The 23887-nt window shown below is 41.6% G+C and overlaps 1 protein-coding gene across 1 annotated transcript in view; it reads left to right on the forward strand.

The window, feature by feature from the left end:
• The window catches only part of KLF12 (KLF transcription factor 12), a 253406-nt gene extending 232022 nt beyond the window's left edge, over positions 1-21384 (forward strand). The window contains 2 exon segments of the mRNA XM_082009457.1: positions 2374-2531; positions 20153-21384. Coding sequence (XP_081865583.1) covers positions 2374-2531; positions 20153-20334 — 340 coding nt within the window. The 3' untranslated portion in view covers positions 20335-21384.
• The last annotated feature ends 2503 nt before the right edge of the window (positions 21385-23887 follow it).

The following is a 23887-nucleotide window of genomic DNA, read 5'->3' on the forward strand; positions in this document are numbered from 1 at the left end:
TTTGTGCCACCATCTCCTCTATAAATACCTGGGAAAGCACAGAGCAGTTTCCAGCAGTGAGGTCACTTTCTTGTACGTGACAAATAGCTTTTTACGAGGTGCTGACTCTGCTCAAGGTTCATTTTGTCTTGGGGCTGGAAATTGTCGCAGCAGCATTGTAAGCTTGATCCTCCTCCCATTTAAACCAGCTGTACTACCCAGGATCTGAATGCCCTGTTACAAAATAGACAGCTTGTAAATCACATGCAGCAAAAATGATGATGCACAAATATTTATTTTTAAGGATAAAAGATTTTCTGGTCTTGAGCACTGGATTTTGTACCTTCAGTGTTGAGCTTTAAGATTTGATTTACACATTTGTGTTTTACTTCAGCTGGTGGGATGTTTAAAAAAAAAAAACACTGGAGTAGCGAGACTGTTCTCAGTGAATCATCTAAACCAAGACTTTTATTTGCCCTGAGATGCAGATGCGTAAATGCAGTTCCTGAGCTGTTTCTGTGACAGCTAAACATATCTGTATTCCTGTCACATAGTTAAAGTGCTGATGTGTCTTACTCTCTTGGGGACTACTTTTTGCTAGTTAATGTTGATATTACAGCCTTCTGTCCATTTCTTCTTGCATTTCAGAAATTCCCCACATGCCCGTTTACACATATCATATTATAGGCAAAAATAATTAATCTGGAAAATCTCTTTGCCTGAAGGTGAAATTTGACTCTATATCAACTGTTCAGAGAAAAAGAGGGCTGTCAGAAAGATTGTATTCCATCTTTTTTAAATAGTGGTTTAAATAAGGGTTGTACTGTGAAAATATTGAAACAAAAAGAAAAACGTGAAATTTGAACTACTACAAATTCAAGACTGAAAGATTTGTAAAGGCTGAAAGATTTGTAATGCAGCAGATTGGAACATCAGTGAAATCACATGCTAATGGTGCAAGATGCTTTATGCAAAGTTCTGCATAGAGCAGATTCTGGAAATCTCTAAAAGTGAGGTTTATACCAGAAGACCTATAGCTGTAACAGCACTGGCTGTTGTAACAGAACGTTGAAGAACAGGAATATCAACATCAGTGCTTCTTTCAGATGCCTTGTTCTTAGGATCTTAGCTTCCCCAAAGGTTCGTGCTTACTTCTTTTCATGATCAGATTCAGCTTCTTTTCTTCTGATTCATTTTTATTTGACAGTCAATGAATTCTTTCAGGACAACTGGGAACTTGCATCTTAACGAGTTTAAAAGAGCTGGCTGACAAATCTCTAAATCATTTACCTTCAATGTCAATAAAACTGGGAATGTGGGGGAAGCCCCAGAAACTTAATGAAGACCAGTGTTGTTCCAGTACTTAAAGTAGCTAAACAGGCTAGTGTAACTGTAGGTGAACATGACTGCTGTGCAGTATAACCATTGATATGGTAAGGGTTGATAAGGCAATCGATTAGTAATGATTTATAGCTGGGTAATATAATTAATGGAAGTTGATGAGGGTTTGGATCTTGGCATATCAGCTTGATAATAGTTTATGACACAAGTTTATCTAACCCAGGCAAGTGCATTGCTGTAGCAGGCTTTCTTCAAGTATTAGACTTGGTACATACAGTATTTATAAAATAAAGCAACGTGACTTCAACATTACTTTTATTTGCTTAAAAGTGGGATAACTGATAGGCCTTAGGATGTTGCTGTATATTTATCTTCGCTGAGCATAGGCATTTCCGTGGGGATTGTTTGCTGGCCTTGGGCTAATAAACTTTTTTATTTATCAGTGGTCTGAAAGGAAATAAAATTAATTGACTTGCAGGTGATAGATTGGGAATTGTTAAATAAGTAAACGGAAAAATCACTGCTGTGGGGTGATATGGATCTCTCAGCAATCTGTATGCAAGCAAACAACAGGTGTTTGGCCAAATGTGAGGATCCATAGTCCAGATCTGGGCAGTGGAAACACTTTTTCATAAAAGGTTTCAGGATTTTTATCTATTTAAACTTGTCAAAGAGAAATTATAGAGGCTATATATAAAGTTGTTTAGAAAGCAGAGTTCAGTGAGCTTAGACCTGGACATGTGTAAAATAGAAATAAAGCTCAGATAAAGTTAGACTACTTCATTATTGGAGCAGTATTTCAAGGATTGTGATGTTTTCTCTGGCAATAAGCACTTCTAAATCAAGACTTGAATTATGTCATACTGCAAAATACGCTCTAGTTTAAGCACAGATTGTTTCAAATATGTGCTGTGGACTACATTGTAGAAAAGGAAATATTTAATGAATTGTTGAGATCACTTCTGGCACAGTGATATATTACAGCTGATCTTTTGGGGCCCAGGATATACACCATGCTCTTGCTTCATTTTTTGCTTCTGTTCTCTTTTTCAGTTCAATTTCACCATTCAGTATTGAGAGCACAAGGCGTCAGAGAAGGTCCGAGTCTCCAGACTCTAGGAAGCGGCGCATCCATCGGTGTGACTTTGAGGGATGCAACAAAGTATACACAAAAAGTTCCCACCTGAAGGCTCACCGGAGGACGCACACAGGTAAGACTTTTCTAGCACTGTGTACCACAGCTGAGATAAGCAGGTTCCTTTCTGCCTAACTTAGGAGGTATTGAACTCATTATATGACACTAAGAGCCAAAGGGCTGTACCTAAATAACAGAGATGTCTGTGAGTGCATCAGCATGGTCATTCTGGTGCAGATCAACAGCGTGCTTTTGAATTCAACTTCCCTGTCATCCCCACTTGAGCGGTCTCAGCACAAACTGGACTCCTTTCAGATGGCACTAGACAGAAAAGTGGCCACCAGGGACATACCTACTGTGCTTCAATGAACAATGGGTGGTCATTGCTTGGGACCAACCAGAGCTAGTCGAAAGAAAACCCTGAAGAAGAGCGTATAGTGGACATGGATCTTCAGCACCATTTTTTTACTCTACAGACTTGGTCCTATTGATCTACTACTTGATTTTACAGGTGTAGCCTTTGAATGCTAGGTGCCACTAAATGCCTTCAGTTCAATTCAAGTGTAAACTCAAGAGCTCAGGATTTCTTTCCGGAGGCTTTCAGAGGCACCTACCACATACTGCAGAGGGAAGTCAGTCACTTTATGAGAATAGGTTGCACTAGGTCCCTACAACAGAGATGCGAGAGAGGTACCTGGATGAGCTGGGTCCCATTCAGTGATGGTAATATCAGTTAATCAATGCCTGGTGTCCTTATTCACTGTATGGGCTGTTACTAGTTTACATGACAGGCATGTAAGGGTAGCTGAAGCAGTGATGTGTAATCATTGTAATTTTCATGTGGATAAATTCAGGAGCAGCAATCTGAGGTCATCAAGAACAAATTAAAAGGGGATCACTTGGATGGCTAGAAAAGCAGTGGACAGAATGCTCTGAGTTTCAGTGCTGTTCCTTACTCTGCTGCTGATTTGCTTAGGTTAAATTTATTGATCCCTCTGGTCTTCATGTACTTCAGCGTTCTCGTAACTCCTTGGAGATGGTGTTTATCCAGCACATAGCACAATGTTGTTGTTTGCTGAGAATTCTGGCGCTTTCTGTGGTGTGATGTACTCTAAAGAGTATAAGATACAATTTTTAAAAATCAAGTGATGGCTTCTCCATTTCAAGTGAGGCCACATCTCCATCACTCTTTCCAATATGTCTTCTGGTTAGTAGGACTTTTGTTGAGAGAAATACTGAACAAAGCTCTGTCCTAATACCCCTTACTAAACCAATTTCTATTAGATAAGAGTCCCTTCCTTAAGCAGTGGAAATGTTCTGGTGATCTGGGAATTTCATTACATTTCCCCCCAGGCCAATTATTCTAGTTTCTTCATATCTTCCCGTTAATGCTTGTATCTTCTCCTCCCTCTTAATTTATCATGTCTTGTCTTAATTCTTTTTCCCTCTTCCCTCTTCTTTCCTGTCTTCAATGTGATCTTTTGTCCCTACCTTTCCAAAATATTTCATATACCCTTACCCTTTCACCTTGTTCTCTGTAATTCTTGCTGTATTTTTTTTATCCTTATCTAACCCTACTCTGTCCCTTTCCTTCGCCCTTCCCTGATTTCTAAGTTGTTTCCCTATTCTTGCCTATATCACCTTTTGAGCATATATGGCTGTAGCAGATAAGAAGGCAGAGAGCCTAGCAGAGCTGTGAAACCAGTAGACTTTTTGGTTTGAACCAAAAATACCACTTGCGTGCTTATACTGCAGGGAGGTCACTCTTTCCTAGCCTGCAAGACTGGCGAGCAGCCCAGGAGTGTAGGCAAGCATCGTGTAAGGACCTGAGTTACAAAACTAGACATGAACAACCTCAGAAATGTGAGACTTAAGTTAGCCCAGAAATACAGAAGGCTCTTCTCAGCCCTGACGTTTTAAATCACTGAGAATCACATTTGTTGTGAGCCTGTAATTCATTAGTGATCTCATGTCAGACCAGCACTTGCAGGTAACATACTCAAATCAGTGTTCGATAGTCTGCACTGCTGAATCTCAGGCTGTGCACTTAGTGTGCTCAGAACTAGGCACTGAAGGCGTAAAATGGTGTTGGTAATTACAGCTTTTGCAGTTTTAACTCTCCAGCAGCGTGAAGGGAGTTTCTGTGCCTGCCGTAATCGTAGGATCCATCTCCTCAGCTTTGGTTCCCTGGCAGCTGGATGTCTAGGCTATGCTATCTGTCTGGGATCTCTGGGTAGTCAGAGAAGAGGGATTGGCACCTCTGGGGCACGTTATTCCCTTTTCAGGTAGGCCCAGGGATTGGCTTGCGAAGGTGCTTCTCTTACACTTCTGAACACAGAGGAAGCCTGGATACCTACCTGTTAGCTGGCTGAAATGAATCTCCACCCCAAAAGGCAGCTGCCTGAAATATTTTGCAGTCGTGTTGGTTGTTGGTTTATTCCTTCAGGGAGAAAAGAAAAATAACATTAAATCAAAAACCTTCCTTAAAATCAGCTGTTAACTGCTTTATATTGTCATGTCTTCAAGCCTACTGCAATGTAAGAAGTGTAGTCTAGAGGGATAAGCACTGAATTTAGCCAGTGGATCCAGTGAGAAAATCTGTATTGTGCTGTTAAAATTAAATGTGTTTTACAGAACACTTCTCAGGTCTTGGTAAGAAGTTGGATATTCATACTTACATGTAATATTGGCCACAAGCATACTCTATGTATTAATCTCATCTTACATTTTTTATCTTGGCCTTTACTTTTGCTTCAGGCAAAAGAAGTTAATTATTCACGTATGACCCACAATAATTAGTGCAGTTTTGGATAAGTATAAATGAAGTATGACAGCTATGCACGCAAGGGTGAGCAAGTTTCAATAAGAAACTTTCTGAGAAAAGATCTCAGAAACTCGGCATTGCATAATCTGGACTTTTTTTTTTTTTAAGCAGGCTGATCTTGCTGACAATTGTTTACCTAAGCAGGATGTGTTTGAAAACTATTTTTTTTTTTTTTTCATTTTTTTTCATATGAATAGCCACTAAACATTTGCAGTCGTTTGGATACAGGAGGAAAAACAATGCGGTATTTTGAACAACTTCGTTGGTTGGAAATTATACTTCTTTTAAATGTAATTAGAAATGGAAACAAAATATTATAGATGGTAACAGTTGTATTTAATTCTCTTAGCGTGACCCCTAGGGGTTTTTTAAGTATGCTATCACTTAGCTCCCCAATACTTCTCACCAGTGTCCTCAAAACGTAGGGTACTGGTGTGGGCATGGAGTCCACTGGGGGGCGAGCTTGAATTACACATCATCTTTCCATCGAGAAAAACTGCAAGTGAAACCTGTGATAGTTAGAACATTTCATAAATCACAAGCACTGGTATTAAAATTCTCTTTCTACTATCAGCTTCTTGTTGTTGTTTTGCCAAATCATCAAATAAAGCTATCAGGAGGTATCGGGTGTGATGGAGAGCCTGCGGGGCTTGCAGCCAATCTCGCAGCTCAGGTTTATCAACTCTTTCCGCAAGGAGAAACTGTGAGAAATTGGCTCGCTGGAGTTCTGTTGAGTTAGTTTCTGCTTCAATGAACTTAAAGAAAATTACTGATGTGTGACTCTACAAATGAGTAATCTTTAAACATGGGAAAGCCAGCAGCCCTGGGTTGCATTCCCGGTCTGCGTATGTCTGCGTTGTGCTCGGCATAGGTGCTCCTGTCAGCCTCAGAGTGGGGAGAGCTGTAACTCCTGTTCCCCCTGAGGTCTGCACCTGTGCAGCCCCACTGGGACTCACCTTCTTCAGTTTGCTGCTTTTACTTTGAAGACGGAGAGGGAAACAACTGTAGCGTTATTTTATGATATGTAATGGCTATTTCAGGCCTTTTAGGCGGTACTAAAGTTGCCATTGACACTTCCAGTAGGACAGCTGAGCGTTGCAGACTAAGTACTACTGGTTGCTTCCACTGTGGTTTTTTGCTCCCATCAAAATTTCATTCTAAAAATATTTAATTTTATCTTAATGAATTGTTGTTTCCTTTTGTACTAGCCTTGGTTTGTGAAAGATCTACAGACTCTGTCCCCTCTGAAGAGAGACGATGAAAATCTGATAGGTTTTATGTAAATCGAAGAGGCAAATCATGCCTTCTGTTGAGAGGCTGATATGAATTATAAAAACTAGACTTTAATAACTGATCTGTGAAATTGGTGAAACTGGAAATCATGGGTCTGTGAAAACTGTAAAATGCATTAAATAATTTTATTATTTTGGCAAAAAACAGGCAGATATTTTCATGACATAAAATTGAGAACATACATCTTGACCTCCTCTCTAGCTGGCTGGATGTTTCTGAAATGTCAGTGGAAAGCTGTAAATAAGTCAAAATTGTTTGCAATTTCCCTGCAAAATTTCACTTGACTTGTCATTATTTTTCAATCATCTGTAACTATAATGAAACTAAAGTTCATGAGCTAGATACAGTGAAGGTGGCAGGATAAAGCCATGTAGTCAGGCCATTTATCAGGTCAAATGCAATGCAGTAAAGTCTCAGGTGAAGTAATACATTTTATAAATATATTATTATAGCCTCAATCAGCTTATTAGTTGAGGGTAAAGGGAGTGCCTGGAAAGATAAGCCTCAGTTTTAGGGAGAGAGGAGAGGGAAAACAAGAACAAACATCCAGGACCCTTTGGACTAGTTGCTGTAGCACTGCTAAGGAGAAATTAGAAAGTGAAAACACCTTTTGGATAGATGACAGTGATCATAAAAAAACCACACAAACCCTTTTTTATATATAGTGATTTCAGTTGCCTTGTTAATGCCTTCAGTAATGAAAAGCACGATTACCAAAAGATGTCAGGTTCTGGCTGCCAACAGAGACACGGCGGGGCAGGGGCTACTGGCTGCGGGCAATGTCCCAGGGCATGCAATGAGGTGGTACACCTGGTCATGGACAAACTGTCCCACTGGTCAACCACATGGCTAAAAGCTACTTTCACTTTTCATCCACAGGCTACTTAGTCTACAAATGCTAGTGAGCAGTATTCTGTTTTAACCTGATGCGCAGGCCTGGTGGTACCAAAGCTAACCTTTGCATATCGTGATCCAGTTTTCATAGACATCATCTGTCTCCTCTTAAATAAGGAGAACATGTAAATTTGAGGCATATTATGTAAATTAAAGAGGCAAATTATGCTGTCTGTTAGGGGGCCTGATAAAGAAAACAGAGACTTGAAACATGTATAATGGATAGTACATGTGGAGGAGATTTAAAGCGATTTCTCTTTTTTCTAAGTATGCAGAGTACACTGGGTAGTATGAATGTGTCCCAAAGCAGTGCCTAGCATGGGGACTGTGACCTGAGAAATCTAACCAACCACTTAGTCATTTAAAGGGAAATTGGATTTGTCTTGGATTTCACATCTAAAGTTGCTCACAGCTAAATCCAATTGTAACTCATTGTGGCTACCCTCCTACCATATGGAGAAGCCCAAGGAGTTTAAAACATGTGTGAATCATCCTGAAGAAGTCAATAAAGAAAGAAGATGCCAGCTTTAAGGTTATGTGAAGCATAATTTTACAATGTCTGATACAGAAGAGATTGCTCCCTGTCTCTCACCTCTGTAGGATTTTCTTTTATTGTAGGAGTAAACAGCATTCTGTATTTCTGTGCAATCTAATTTCAGTCATTAGTTACTAATTTCTGGAGGGACGTGGCAGAGTGGCTTTCTGGGGTCAATGGCAGCAAAAGCCTGGGACTTTCTAGTTGACGTGAAGTGGGAATGGATTTAGTCTGTGAGTGTAGTGCATCGTATAGCCACAGCTGTGCCTTCGCTCCTGCCTCCAAGGGGTGGAGGAAGGCAAGGGCTGTAACCAGACCACCTTCTGTGGGGCTCAGGTACTGGGCTGCAACTGCTGCTTTTTGTCCGTGAGCCTCAACCAGCACCAGGTCCGAATCACTCTTTTCAGTGCCGCTGCTGCAGAAGATGCGGCTGCTTCGTTAGGCACTTACAGAGGCAGGCTGAATATAGCCCCCAGGCCAAAAGAATTTTTTAGTGTTTGGTGCATTGTCCTTCATCAACGCCTATATCATTCCTGAGGGATGAGAGCAAATACCTTTGCCACAGACGTAATGAAGCCTATTTGTCAGTGTCAGGGGGTCTTCAGCGGCGTTACATGGAGACAGTAAACATCTCAGAAATGTGGTTTTGTACCTGAGAAAATGACAGCATTTCCTCCCCAAGATGTTCCTTTATAGCTGGGTTGAGACACCACCCTAGAAGAGGGAGGGCTAGTGAGTACATGGGTGTTTTATTTAGTCTGTGCTTTTTCAACATTGCATTCCTCTCACTCACTGTTGCTCCATATATTATTTTAATATGAAAGGGCCCCTGTCATTAGTCTTTGTTCACATTTTCCTTTGAGCAATTTCAGAGCGGACTTAAGAAGTTGGAGGCACCAAAAAAGTTATTTTTGGTCTGTAGGTTTTAAAACTCCATTCATTACCTGTTGTTTTCTTAAGGTCTTTTTCATGCCTTTTGGTAGCTATAAGTTCCAGGGAGATATTTACAGGTTTGTAATCCCTTCTTTAGGCAAATACTGGGACGAAGCAACATTTTTTAAATAATCCTTCTGGATTTTACTTGAACTGTGTAGATTTTTGGCCTACTTTAAAATTAACATTTCTTTGTCACCTACCCTCCAGGCTAGCTCTTCAAAAGCCCAGCTTTTCTTTCTCATGTCCGATGTGCTCCCTAGGCCCTTATCCCAGAGCTCTCCTTCCTCCATGTAAATCTGTCAGGTGAAAAAAGCTGCAACAGCAGGTTTACATGCTGTTCCAGAAACTTGGAATTTAAATAAACAAAGCCAATCTAAAAATTAATTTGCTTTAAGTAAAATAGGAGGTTCTATTTGTATTGGGTGATGCTTTTAAGAAATGCTTTCTTTTAGTGTTTAAAATTTACTGCCAGTTTCAATAAACAGTAGAGTTTTCCAATGTGGAAAGCAGTATATTTCCTGGAATTCTTCACTTCTAGCTTTTCTGCTCTTTCTTCATGCAGTTTCTATTTAGAAGATAAACAGATTATTTAATAAATGGGGCTGCTGAAGCCTCAGACTATTCCCATTGATGTGACTGGGTTCAGATTCCAGGACAGAAATGTGTTTAAAAGCAGAGGTCTGCTATTGCAGTATGTACCAGGGTATAAAGGCAGACTCACCAATGCCACCACAGCCTAGTAAGGTGATGTTCAGAAATGGGAACCTCTGGATGTAGTGAGATAGTTGTCTGAATCCAGCTACTTATGGGCAGATGTCCATACCACAAGGAGCTTGTACGTCCAGTTCTCTTCCAATAGCTGCTCTGTGGAAAGTTAAATGATTTCACTTCTGGCTCATTTTGTGAGCTCTGAATTCACCTTACACACGGGGGGAGTCATTCTTCTGCATTGTAGGTCTGATGCTGTGCCGATATGGAAGAGTGCCCACATGGTTATTCCAAGGCACTTTGATGGGAAAGCAAGTCTAACTGTGTCTGTGATTGCTTTCAGTCTCTAGGTTATGAAAAATGTTTGCAACAGTGCCCCTTGACTTTGTAAATATGGGGTGCATATGTGTTTTGTCTGTGTGTGGCACGAGGGAATAATGATGATTTCATTATGCAGAATAAAATTTTCTCTTAAGTAAACCATTTAGTACTTAATATTCTACCTCCAAAGAACGGCAGTTCATCTAAGGTCTCAGGCATGATTGTGGTCTACCATGTGTAGTCCTGCAGTGGCATGAAGGCAAGAAAGACCTCTCTACTCCCATTCCCTCCAAAATACTTTCCCAGATGTTGCACCCAGACCTGGAGGAGTAAACACACAGTACAAGGTTTCCAAGGACATTAACTCTTGCAGCCCACTCAGCCCCTGACAGAAGGAACAGGATCGCAAATTGCTACTGAAATGCCCATTACTGGTGATAGCCCTTGTCTTTTGGGAAGAGAGTCTGGAATTCCTCATGCCTGCCCTGTCCTTTTCAGGGCAGCCTTTGATCAGACCATGCTCAAAACGGCAACTAAGCTTCACAAAAGCCTTTGTTTTAATGTTTTACTCAGGTTTTCCTTTTTTTTCTGCTTTCTTTTTTCCATGGCTAAAAGGAAACGAGGCAAAGCCTGAAAGCTAGTGTTTGCAGTCTTCACTTTTTGCAAAGAAGGTAGAAAATAGGTAGAAAACTGGGGAAATTTTACAAAAACTTCTTGTTTCTTGGGAAAGGAAGAAGATCAGATCACACCTGTGTAGGACGAAGGGTTATTTTCTGCACTTTGGTGTTTTCTCCACATAGAGTGTGAAATGTAGTAGTATCTTGGTCACATTAATGATCTTTTCCCTTGTCATGTGTATTTTTGTCAATTAATATTTGTTTTTAGTATAATATCTATTTATTCTGCTTTTTATGTTGTTAAAAATCAGTATATCTTAATTTGAGAAGTTTAATTCCATTCACAACTCATTTACTTAAACTGGAGGTGGGTTTTTTAATGCTCTATTTCTGCAGACAGCCCAGCACACCAGGGTCCCAGCCTCTGCTTGAGCATGACTTCTAGCACACTGCAAACAGCAAATAATCATTTGTGCAAAACTGAGTGAGAGAAAGATCATGCCTTGGAGCCTTTTTGGTTTTTATTTGTTTGTTTATTTCTTTGGGGGTTGTTTGTTGTTTTGTTTTTTACAGGTAGTGGAAGGTTTAACTTCTATACTGAGAAACATCAGTATTGCTCTTGATGAGTATGGTGGAGCAATCCCTGGAGCATCCAGGAGGAGTGGCAGTAGCAGAATTGGAGGCAGATAGAAAGGGAAATGTCACTTGTTTGGCATCTCCCTTGCAGTTATGGACCACAATGAAGACAAGGTGTTTTCTTTGGGGAGGCCACACTAAACTCCAGGCCTGCAGCACCCCGGTTGAAGGGAGTTACTGTGCAGGTCTGCTGGCAGTCTCTGTGCAGTTGGAAGCTGATGGAAGTATGAATCTGTTGCATCACTTTCCCTTTATGAGTGAAGGCCACTGTAAAAGGAAAAATCTCAGCCTTCCCCACGCCACTGGAAGTTTGATAGTCCCATATATGGGCTGTGGCTGGAGGGAAGGAGAAAACTTCATGCCATCTTCCACTACAGATACGTGTATGAAAATATATATATATATGTTAAGTATATATATGTGCATTTAACTTATACTTAAAATATTTATATATGTACCACATCATGCAGGAAAAAATATCAGGAAGGGTAATAAAATGCTATTTGTCATCTCCTATTGGGATTTGGTCTGGCTCCTGGATTCAGGTGCACAGGAAGAGGCCTCTTACATTTCCAAAAATTCTATTTTTTCTGTTTTAGCAGGAATTAAAATTTAGCATTTTACATCAGCAATGCCCTTGGCAATATACTTAACTAATCCTTGTCCCGGAGCGTTAATTCGTTTGTATCTCACATGGCACTGCGTATGTCCCATCATGGAGCACAGTCTCTCTGCACAAGCCCAGAAGAGGTAATTATAGAATCCTAGAATAGTTTGGGTTGGAAGGGACCTTTAGAGGTCATCTAGTCCAACGACCCTGCAATGAGCATGAACATCTTCAACTAGATAAGCTTGCTTAGAGCCCCATCCAACCTGACCTGGAATGTTTCCAGGGACGGGGCATCTACCACCTCTCTGGGCAACCTGTGCCAGGGTTTCACCACCCTCACTGGGAAAAATTTCTCCCTTAGATCTAGTCTAAATCTGCCCTCTTTTAGTTTAAAACCATTACCCCTTGTCCTATCGCTACAGGCCCTGCTAAAAAGTCTGTCCCCATCTTTCTTATAAGCCCCTGTTAAGTCCTGGAAGGCTGCAATAAGGTCTTCCCAGAGCCTTCTCTTCTCCAGGTTCAACAACCCCAACTCTCTCAGCCTTTCTTCACAGGAGAGGTGTTCCATCCCTCTGATCATTTTTGTGGCCCTCTCTGGACCCTGTCCAATGGGTCCATGTCTTTCCTGTGCTGCGGGCTCCAGAACTGGATGCAGGACTCCAGGCAGGGAGCGGAGTAGAGGGGCAGAATCACCTCCTTCGACCTGCTGACCACGCTGCTTTGGATGCAGCCCAGGATACGGTTGGCCTTCTGAGCTATGAGCGCACATTGCCGGCTCATGTCCAGCTTTTCACCCACCAGTACCCCGAAGTCGTTCTCAGCAGGGCTGCTCTCAATCCCTTCATCCCCCAGCCTGGACTGATAGTGGGAGTTGCCCTGACCGAGGTGCAGGACCCTGCACTTGGCCTTGTTGAACCTCATGAGGTTCACCCAGGCCTATTCCTTGAGCTTGTCTACATTCTTCTGATAGAATCCCGTCCCTCAGGCATGTCAGCTGCACCACTCAGCTTGGTGTCATCTGCAAACTTGCTCAGGGTGCACTCAATCCCACTGACTAGGTCATCGATGAAGATATTAAAACTTACTGGTCCCAATACGGACCCCTGAGGGACACCACGCATCACCAGTCTCCATCTGGACATTGCGCCATTGACCACTACCCTCTCTTCAGGTCCCATAGACTTGTGCACGTTCAGGTTCCTCAGGTGGTCTCGAACCTGATCTTCTCTTACACTGGCAGGGACTTTGCTCCTCCAGTCCCCGTCTTGCAGGCCATCCCCTTGAGGGATGTGAGAAGAGGCACTGCCAGTGAAGACTGAGGCAAAGAAGTCATTCAGTACCTCAGCCGCCTTCTCATCCATTGTCGCCAGTTTGCCAGTCAATGTGGAAGAGAAGTTTCTTGGATTCTCCCTCTTCATTTCTGTCCTGTGTGCACGGTGACAAAACAGGGCTGAGACCGATGCAATGGATTTAGCTTCTTAAATTACGGAGAATTTAATTTTGTGAGTCTGGTCACAAAGGCTTTTTTGCTGGGATTTGTATTAAAACAGCAGCAACCTGAGGCAGCTGTACACCTAGAGGGGTATGTGGGACAATAGCAGGAGAAGGAAAGAGATAAAGTTGCTGAACTAGTGCTGCTCTGGCAGAGGGAGTGGGAAGAATGGCCAGGGTGGCAAACAGGACCCAAGCACAGCTGCACAGTGAAATGAAAAGATAGTTTTGTGTTGTGATGTGGGAAAAGGTCTCACACCTGAATAATCAGAAGTGGAGCTTGTAATTAATTTGTTCAAGAGCTGGCAAAAGTGTGATGAAGTTCTGTCTCTTCTTTTAGACTGAATGTTGTTACTGCATTTTTTGATTGAAGAAATTTTGTTCTCAGTTTTCACATGAAGAAACCATGTCCCTGTGCTTTGCCTAAGTTAGACTGAGAACAAGGAATAAAAACCTGAATTTCAAGATGTGTCATAGGCAGCACAGAATGTTCCTGTTCTGCTTGTAGAAATTGTTTTCCCAGACTTGCTCAACTGATACGAAACTTTAATATCTTGCTAGAAAGATATTTTATTTGCATATTTTGACAATACTGAAACACAAAAGTCAAATTCACTGTGTTCACCAGGTTCACCAATCAGTAACTTGGATACAGAGATTCGAAGTGACCTGTAGAAGGACATCTAAATAATTTAATTGGATTTTTGCATCAAAAATATTTCAAACTTTTAAAGGGAGGAAACTGAGATCTAACAGATTCATTACAGAAAGTAAGGTGTTCCTAATATGTGAGTCATAGCATTGCTGTTCGCTTTTTCTGCAGTTTTGGGAAGGCTGCTGATGCTTACTGTGTTGGTTTTCCTACCTGCAGAATGGACGTGATATTTGTTACACAGTGCTATTACGAAGACAGACTTTTATGAAGGATTACATTTTTTAAAAAGCTTTATAAGGCACTTTGAAGTTGAAAAGTGCTTTATAAGTGCTCTGATGTTTTTTCATTAAAAAATTATACTAATAAAAATATCACTCAAAACGTAAGAGTTGTCATTTTTCCCTTTCCCCTGTGTCTAAAAGTTAAGCTGCCCTCTTCCTCTGGGAGTGCCTGAGGCTGCTCATTATCAGATAGTGGTTTTGCTGTAAAAAGATTCTTTTCTGCCCCAAATTGCTTATTTTTAGTAGAAATGCAAAATCAAATTCGCCATCATTTGTGGTTTTCAATTTATGATTTCCCCTTCCAGACTCCTATCAGTATGGGTGCAGTGTGACTGTCCCATATGTTTCAGAATGATTCTGGTGTTTATGTGGGAGCTGAAACCGACTGACGTAAATACTACACCTTATATACGTTGCATAATATCCTGTAGCACAAACCAAGCCAGGAACCACCAGGAGATGTCCTCAACCTTGCAAAGCTGCAGATATGTTGACTTTGACTAGAAAATTTAACATCATCAAACATAGGCAGAGGCATGTGTGCTGGATTATTTGTTTTCTTTTGACTTGTTATGGGCTAAATCCTTAAGCCCTCACTCTGTTTTTATGTGGGCAATACTCCTCCAAGAATAATGGCAGTAGAAGCTGAGTGTATAAAGATGTGGCTGTAGATAGCACAGCTGGGCAGGTGCCACCTATTAAACGGTGTAAGTTTGACTCAAAACCATCATATTTCATGAATGGGGTGAGGGACAACATCTCCCCTTTGCTCCCACCCTCCCAGTTTGCAAACTATAAACCAATTTTTTTTTTTTTCCAAGTGCTTTTCTAACTTTGTCCTTCTCAAAAGTGGAATTTCAGTTTGTGACTTTTTGTGATGAAAGCTTAAATACAGAAAAATCTGACTAGGTGGCTAAGCCTGTACCCCTGAACAGTGCTTTATGTGTATTTTCTAGTTTACTCTGATTTGGAATAAAAATGTTGCCAGTATTTCAAAATGCCGAGTACTGTTGCAGGAGAGGGCTACAGAGAAGTGATGTAGTAACACGAACTCATGGTGAGAATCACATGTGCACAAAAATTGGATAGATAAGAATGTCTGAAGAGGACACAAATAAGCAGGGACATGGCACTCACCTGTACTACCAGAGAGAGAGGTGAGTTTATGCCAGAGGAGGAAGTTGGTTTAGAACTTGATCACTGGGATGTTTTCTGTCCCGGTAGTCGACCGTGTTACCTCATTGTTACTTAATGACATGGTTGCCAAGAGCCTGCTAAACTCATGAATAAGTGAAGCTTAAATAATACACAAATGAAAGGAACTGCAAGTGTGCAGGGAGTACATAGAGCATCTGCAATTGCAGTAAACAAAGTTCTTTGCCTAAGGAACATAAGCCCAGCTCTGTTTCCTGGAGCTCCAGAGCAGTTTCCTCACTGGCAGAATAACCCGTAACTATTTACATGGCATTTTTGTGGTGCCTGTCTTTGAAGGATCTGGCATCAAATACCATGATACCAGCTAGTTGATGGGCAGAGGATAACTGCAGAGGAATGTACCGCATGGGAAATTCTGCCTGGGGTAGAACAGACCCTGGTCCCTTCATTTGTTGCATGGCTTGATCTCCTGCTGATACCCACATAGGGTTTTTTTTAAGGCATATGTGAATGTCATTGGGTTGTAAGTAAAAGCTTGGGAGAGAATTATTTCCATAGGTGAATGATCATCCGGATGTTAGAGTACATGAATATGGGAAGACAGATGTTGGGCTGTGAGGAGGGTGGAAAATTTTTGAAGGATTGGCTGAACGGTGGTCATTATTCAGCATTACCAATTCATTATTTGCTTGAGTTTAGGGAGATTTAATGAGTAACTGTTGTAACTATGTTCTTAAGTGCTTAAGTGAGAGGAGTCATGGTAGGGTAGGAAGAATAATACAGTAAAAGTAATTAAATTAATTTGGATTGTGGCATCTGGACTACAAAAGTCAAGGTTTCGGAGGGCTCATAGAAGTAGTTGTTTTGTTAATAGAAGATTAAAAAAATGACTAGTTCCATATGAGGCATTGAGTCATACCTTTAAAAATTCATAATTAACTTCCCCAAACAATAGAAAATACTCTTTCTACAGAGAACTGTCTAGGAAAACCTTTTCATGCTCCAGGGTCCCTCTTGATCTGTGTAACTGTGTCATGGCGTACTGTTCACTGTCTGTGTATTGCAAGGCAGAGCTGCAGAATAGCATCAGAATACAATTTCTCTGTGTTTTGGGATCTTTTTATCAGGTTTCAGGACAAAACAATAGAGCTCTCAAAGACAGGTGCAAAAGTAGAGGGTCAGCTCCCATGAAGATGTTCATAGCTTTGGGCATTTATTTTTAAATTTATAGTTTCTATAAGTCTAAAACCTTACAGATTCAGAAGATTGAACTAACTAACAGGGTTTTATCTTTTTCCCGTTTTCTTTTTTTCCTCGTGTTAATTGCTGCAGGTTCTTAATCTCTTTCTGGAGCTCTGTTTCCTACCATTTTCCCAAAACAGTCCACTGTTTTGTCTTCTCCTTCATTCCCATGTTTCTACTACTCTGGGCAAGACTCACACCACCTGCTTTTGCTCCTTAGAGCTGAATGAGAATTCGAGTGTCTGGGTGCGTGGCAGTAACTCTGCGGTCCACGCTCTGGTGTCTGCCAAGACATCGAAGGAGCAGTGCCCACACTTTGAACCCGGGCATTTCTTAGACACTTGAGCTCAAGTGCTTGCAGAGAGGCAGAAGTGTCTGAGTCAAAATGGTTGAGTATTTGACTTCAACTCCACTGCAATCCAGTCTTGAAATGGCTATATATATATATATATATATATATAAAAAAGCACTGGGGCTAGTTTCTTCCAATTAACAAACTAGTTTTGTCCACCTCCTCCCTCACCGCTTTCTGGGTTGCCCTGCTGAGGTCCTGCTTCTCTCTGTTGATTGCACTGAGAATTTCAGCTGTGAATGCCTAAGCTCATCATCCAAAGCTGATGTGTTGATATCTCATACCAGCTTCTCATCCTGTAGCAATTATGCTCCTGCTGCTCCTTTCTCCATCCTTTGAATTCTTGGATCTTCCAGTTTTTACTGTATTTCTTACAGACTCAGTGGTCACTCTTCATGTCTGGGATGTTACCAAACAAAAGGTTAACCGTTAGTATAGTATTGTCTAGGAAGAAGAACATTTTTTTCTAGCACCTGGCCATCCACAGATAATGTGGGTGTTTAACAGAAAAGTAGTATTATTGTTCTTCCCCTAAAAATTAGGTTTGCATAAAATGCTGTTGATAAATCATAATGAAAAATCATACCTTTCACAGTTTTCTTTACAGTGGCTTTTTTAAGGTGCCTGTGTGAATGTCTTCAGAGTAATGCTACTTTGCCTGTTTTTTTTCCTTCTTATGCTATACGCATATATTTAATTGAAAATAATGAAAGGTCTTCTTAGGTTGAGCTTGTAAGAGCGATTTTCCTTCAGTGGTGTAAATAACTTGAGAGGAATGTGGCTAGTCCTGTCTCTTTCACATAACTATAGGGGCTGGGTAAGCAGGACTCACTGAGGAGGGAGGCTGGAAGCAACACCTGCTAACTCCAGGTGAGTGACCCACGCTCACATCCTTCCATCAGCTGACCTGCGTTTCTTACCCAAAGTGATATGGTTCTAATGGACAAACAAACTATTTCTGGTACTTCTCTTTCACCAACCATCCCTCCCTGCATCAGGTTCTCCATTTGTCTTCTGCCAAGGGAAAGAAGAGCTGGGATTCGTGTACCAAAGAGGCCATTGCAGAGGAAGGATCTCGGGGCAGGGAGAGACTTAGAATTTCAGATGCTTTTAAATAAGGATCCAAAGCTTAGGAAATACCTCCTCGTTTTGCTCTGGAATTCTCTGTGGTAAAAAACCAGCTGGGTCAGTATCCAGAGTCTAAACAAAAAGAGAGTTTTAAAGTACGTTGAGGATGGGCAGGGCAAGCACTCCACTTGGAAACTGTTGACACGGTTTGATGAGACCGTTAGGATAGACCTGCCAAGTCAAATGGGGAGACTGCTATATTTGTCCGGTGCTCTGCACCAACTGTTTGTGGCAAGGGTATGTATGGAAAACAGTTCGGTGGTGAATCTGAACACGTTTTGTAGCACTTTGTCATTGGCAAGAGCATGCAACCTGCCATCTGCTGTGTAGCTTGTGCCCATCCAGCTCGCAGCAGCTGCTGGATTCCAAGCACCCAACACTGCGGCTGCCCAAGGGCAATGAACACTGTTTGGTGCTTTGTGCTTGGCTGAGGACTGTAAAATTATCTAGGCTAAGTTGCTGCTGGTGCAGCTATGAGCTGTGGTCACCTCAGAGCCTGGATTGCTGGGTTCTCCTTGCAGCAACTGTTTCCCACCCCCGTCTGACATAAAAACTGCAGCACAGCCCAGATGGTGCACAGAAGGTACCGACCCAAGGAGCTCAAATGTTGCTGACAACCCTGCTGACATGCCTTTACAGCATCCGATTTCCTTACAGAGGCACCCATGGCCATTTCAGCTGGACTTTTCAGGGCTGTTTGAACTTTGTGATGATATTCTTACTTGGGAATTTTCTTTTGAAACTCGGCAAAGCATTTATTGACTTTTGAAGAGACGCATGGCGGGAGGTGCTGCCTACGACAAAGCAAGTGTTGCGTCACTGGTTCATGTAATTGAAATAGTTTCTTGAAAGCTGCTTGTGATTCATAAGAGGTAATTAACTGAGGAATGATTGTGCCTGACAAAGGAAACAGTTGTTGCAGAGATGCTCTCTTGTTGTGCTGGTTGTGATTAGCTGGTTCCAGAAGAGGAGGTAAAAAATAATTTTTGACACACCAAAAGAAGATACATACAGACCTCACACGGTTTCTGTTCCTCAGTTTTGGTACATGCTCAACTGTGGGATCGAGGTAACTGCCAAGAGCATTTAATATGTAGACACTGAGGGCTGGTGATAGAAATCACAAAAAAGTACAGCCTACAAACATGGCAAAAATGGGGTTTTCTAACAGTTTGCTTTATCAAAGCACAAAATCCAGACTTGCTGTATTAATCTTCTCCTCTGACATTATATGACACAGGTCGTGGGGCATGCATCACGCTTACCTTTAAATAAAGAACAGAAGGTGGGATTTTCCAAAAAATCCACACTTAGCCCAAGTCTGATCTCACTGAAGTAAATGGGTATTTATCAACAACGTTGTGCAAGTCCCATGGCTGAGTACATTTAAAAATTGTACACCGTTCCTGGTAACATCTTACACACAGAATTAATTTTACTGGAAGTAAATGCAATAAATAAAGAGGATGTTTTGCAGATTGGATTTTTATGTTCAATTGGGAAATTGTAGTTCATTTTTACCAGCTTGCTAAGAAATGTCCTGCAGTGCTGTTTACATGAATAATTGGAAACCTTCATAAACTTCATAAAAATAATTGTAAGTCTATGGCAGCCTGTGATAAATTGCTGAAATATCAGGTAGTCTGGCCATTTTGGGAGAAAGTGTAGCCTGATGAGTTGAGTGTAGCAAACTTGTATGGTAATCATGAGAATAATTACACAGCCCTTTGTCCTGATGTTAATCCCCACATCACCCCTGCAAGGTAGGGTCTATATTGTTGCCTTAATCCTGTTGATTTTCTTAGTCATGTGAATGCCACAGGAATGATAAATCTCAAGGCCCTTTCCCTATATTCAGCAGATTCGGTACCTTGTAATTGTGTAATTTGGCCTAAAGCAACCCCTAAGCAGTGGGTGTTCATGGGAAGCGTGCAGAGGGGGTTGCGGGGATTAAGAGCAACAAGGAGAAAGTCACCACCTGTTTTTCTCCCCCTCCCCTCTTTCTTTTGTCTATCCCAGGAGAAAAACCCTACAAATGTACCTGGGAAGGCTGCACCTGGAAGTTTGCTCGCTCCGACGAACTGACGAGGCATTACCGCAAGCACACGGGAGTGAAGCCATTCAAGTGTGCAGACTGTGACCGCAGCTTTTCCCGCTCAGATCACTTGGCGCTCCACCGCCGTAGGCACATGCTGGTTTGAGAAACGCTACCTGTTTCCAGCCGAGTTTAAGAGCTGGGTCTCTTAACTACCCGGAGTGAATTCAGCAGGGCTGAATCTCCCTCTACAGTGTTAACAGGCAGGGCTTTCCCTGATGTCCGTAACAAAAAATAGCAGAAATTTAAAAAAAAAAAAGCAGGAAAAGAAGTGCCACTCTTCTCCTCGCCATCTGAAGTTTACCCTGTCTGCCCCTCAGCATGGCTACCCCCTGGAAGTGTCATCACAATCACCTGGGAAATAGCAGCCAAAATGCTACAGGAATGGGCATTATTTTACATGCTGCGTCCTTTGACAAAAAATGTTTATAGCTTGTATGTTTTCTCAGCTGTCAGACATGTTGTTCCTGAAAAATCACTGCTAACTGGAGGATTAGATACGACAAACCAATGATGATGATGATGATGATGATGATAAGAGCAAGACCGCTAGACCTTTATCATCCCATCTTTTCCCCTTGTTTTGAATACCATCTGGCCGGTGTCAACATTATGCCCGAGCTGTGCTGCAGACAAGCTGCATGTGAGTAGGCAAGAAGATTCTGCTGGAGAGGTCCCGCTGTCAGAGCTGAAGGGTCGCTTGAGCAGACTTGCAATAACAATGGTGGCATTTTAATAGTGTACCACAATTTGTCATCATGCCCTAGAGGACACCAGCCATTTAACCTTTTTCTTTTATGTCTTTTTTTTCCTTTTCTTTTGTTGTTGTTGTTGGGGTCTGTAAAATAAACAGGGGGCAGCAGCATCTCTGCTGAAAATACAATATTAAGTATCTGTATTTTACCATGGACTTATTTAGAACCGTTTTCTGATTTGTATAGAAAGCCCATTTAAAAACTACTACCCCATTCTCAAAGTGCAGTTTTCTTTCATGCAGGTATCCTCTTCCCCATGACCAGTGTTTGAACACAAGGAAATAGTCAGATCTTATAGTTGCTGATACCAAGGTTAGTGGTGTAGCCATTCATGAAATGGAATTGAATGTACTGACAAAACAAAACAGAGAAGAAACAGCTGCATCTCTTGCATAGAAGAAGCAATAATGAGTAAAATGGCTCTCGAGACAGTAATTTACTCCACACCAACAGAAGGTGGGGGTATGCAGAAATAGCACATAAGATCATTTAAGTTAATCTTTCTGATGGTTTCACTGACCTGCTAGGTACCACAATTAAGTACTTTCATTTCCTTCAACATAATACTTGCATCTGGAAAGCAAGATAGATAAAGGAAAGAGCTGATTGTTGAGGAGTCAGTGGACGAACCATAAGTAGGAAGGCAAAATGGTTCTGCAGTGGTGCTCTGCAAGACATTAGGTTTCTCCCTGGGATTCAGGGAATAACAAGATTTTGCCAGCTGTCTAATATGATATAAATGGCCCTTTATGTGGGTACCAGTGGCTGCCCCAGCTGGGATTTTCAATCCAAGCCTTTTCAGATTAAATAAAAGGAAATTCTTCATCATTCCCATACAGCTCTATAATTGTGAACCAATTTGTATTAATTGAGTTATGTAGGAAAGAGAGCAACTCTTAGTCATCAGTTGTTCATGGAAATGGAATAGTGTTTTTCTGTTTTCTTTCCTTACAAGGATCTGCCTATTCAGATAAATTTGAGAAAGAGGAGGCTTGGCAAGATTTTTTAAGTGTTGAGATTTTTATAGCTTAGAGATAAAAGATGTATACATAAAGGCCTTTTGCAATGCATTTAATTATGAATATTTGGTTCCAGCAATTGCACAGGTTAAACTTGTGATGCCACTTGTTCATTTTTAAATGTTTGACCAGTCTGAATTAATTTCAGATTCCTGAAGTAACCGTGGTAATGTTGGGGGGATTCTGAAATCGAGGTCATCTTTAAGAAAAACCAGCACAGAGTACCCATACAGATACTGAAAGCAATTACAGTTAATTGAGGATTAATATGACTGGGATAATACTTTATAACAGCACTCACAGGCCCCAGAGTTTGATTGTCTTTAAATACGTTCTTAAAATTCCCCAGTACTGGGTAGTTTATCAGCTCTCTGAGAGAAGAACTTGAATACTGTTAAAGCTTAGGCTCCCCTCTGCCAAGTGGTCAGCAGAGAAACCCAAGACAAATTATTCGCAACCATTGTGGGAAGCATGCCTCTATCAATTCCCATTGACCGCACCGGTAATCAACTTCCACCAAATTCGGCAACATTTTAGTATCTGTCTCCAAATCAGGAATGAAGCAGAGGTGCTAAACGTCCATGCAAAGCGTGAAAAGGCTGCGACAGATCAGGGCTTCTGGATAGGCCGTGAGGCATTGTGGGGCAGCAGAACTGGGTCTTTACCAGCAGCGTTACTGCTGTTGGTTTAAAAAACTGGTTGTCAGTGTTGTGCGTGAGATGGTTCATGGATTACGTCTGAGGTCTGTCTTCTATGTACTTCAATATCGTCCCCTTAAGTGGATCTGTCATTCTCAGCATTTAGGGAAAAAAGTCAGGTCAGGTAGAAGTCAATTGATAAAATTATTTTCCTGCCCAAGAACGTTTTACCAACTAATTACTTGAATAGCAGTAATTCAGTTGAAGAACTGATGGCATACAGAATTCCTTTCAGAATCTGTGATTTTTTTCTCCCATAGAAAATTAAGTTTATTTGACCAGAAACTCTACAGCCATTCTGATAGCATACAGGAGGAGCAGTGAGAGAGATCGTCTCTGATGGTATTCACAAAGGCAGGGTATAACTGGGGGAGTGATACCAATGTCCTCTTTAGGCTTCCCCTGTAGTCAATGAAGAGAGAAAAACTCCTCCGAGACAAATTGAGAGGCCTTAAATGTCAGCATTCAGCTCTGAACTGCTCCAAGGAGAAGCATGTGTACCACAGACCCTTGGGAGGCTCATCTCCCGAGGCCAAGGTTGGTCTCTGTGAATCCCTGGTCTTTCAGCTGGTTGCCCATTACTTTATGCATAAGAAACACTTGCAACAGAAAGAGTCTGGTTTTATTCAAGGAACTCCAAAGTGATACAGGGTTAAAACGGCACTCACACCAAAGGACACAGGCACAGGGCATGTCAATGGTAACAGAATGAAGCCAAAAGGTAAAGGAGTGTACACTGAATTTTCTTATTTCACAGGCAGGAGGTGTATCCTCCAGCTTTCCAGCACACATGTAAGGGCTTTTCAGGCTGCTGTTACCTCTAGGCAACTTACACAACCAGTAGTAGTCCACCCAGTATGGTTCTTGGCAAGTTTCTTATTTGTACCAGCACCTGCAGGCTTTGACCCCAAATACTCTGTGAGGTTGTTTTCTGGTTTGTTTTCCCCTTCAGAAGTATTTCAAGAGAAGTTACTCTCTGGGAGGAGGGTGTTTGGGTGTGGAGCTGATGTCCCCCAGATGCTCAGGGAGTCCTTCCCTCAGTGGCTGCGGTTCAGACCTGCCAGGCTGCTGTGCTTGTGCGAAGACCAAGGGCGATTGCTCCAGGGCAGGTTCCTCAAAAATCCTGGTATCCCACCACAGGTCCATGACATTTCATAACCATGGTGAAGGCTTACATTATATGTAGC

The sequence above is a fragment of the Phaethon aethereus genome (assembly GCF_964289735.1).
Source record: "Phaethon aethereus genome assembly, chromosome: 1".
Classification (NCBI taxonomy): Eukaryota; Metazoa; Chordata; class Aves; order Phaethontiformes; family Phaethontidae; genus Phaethon; species Phaethon aethereus.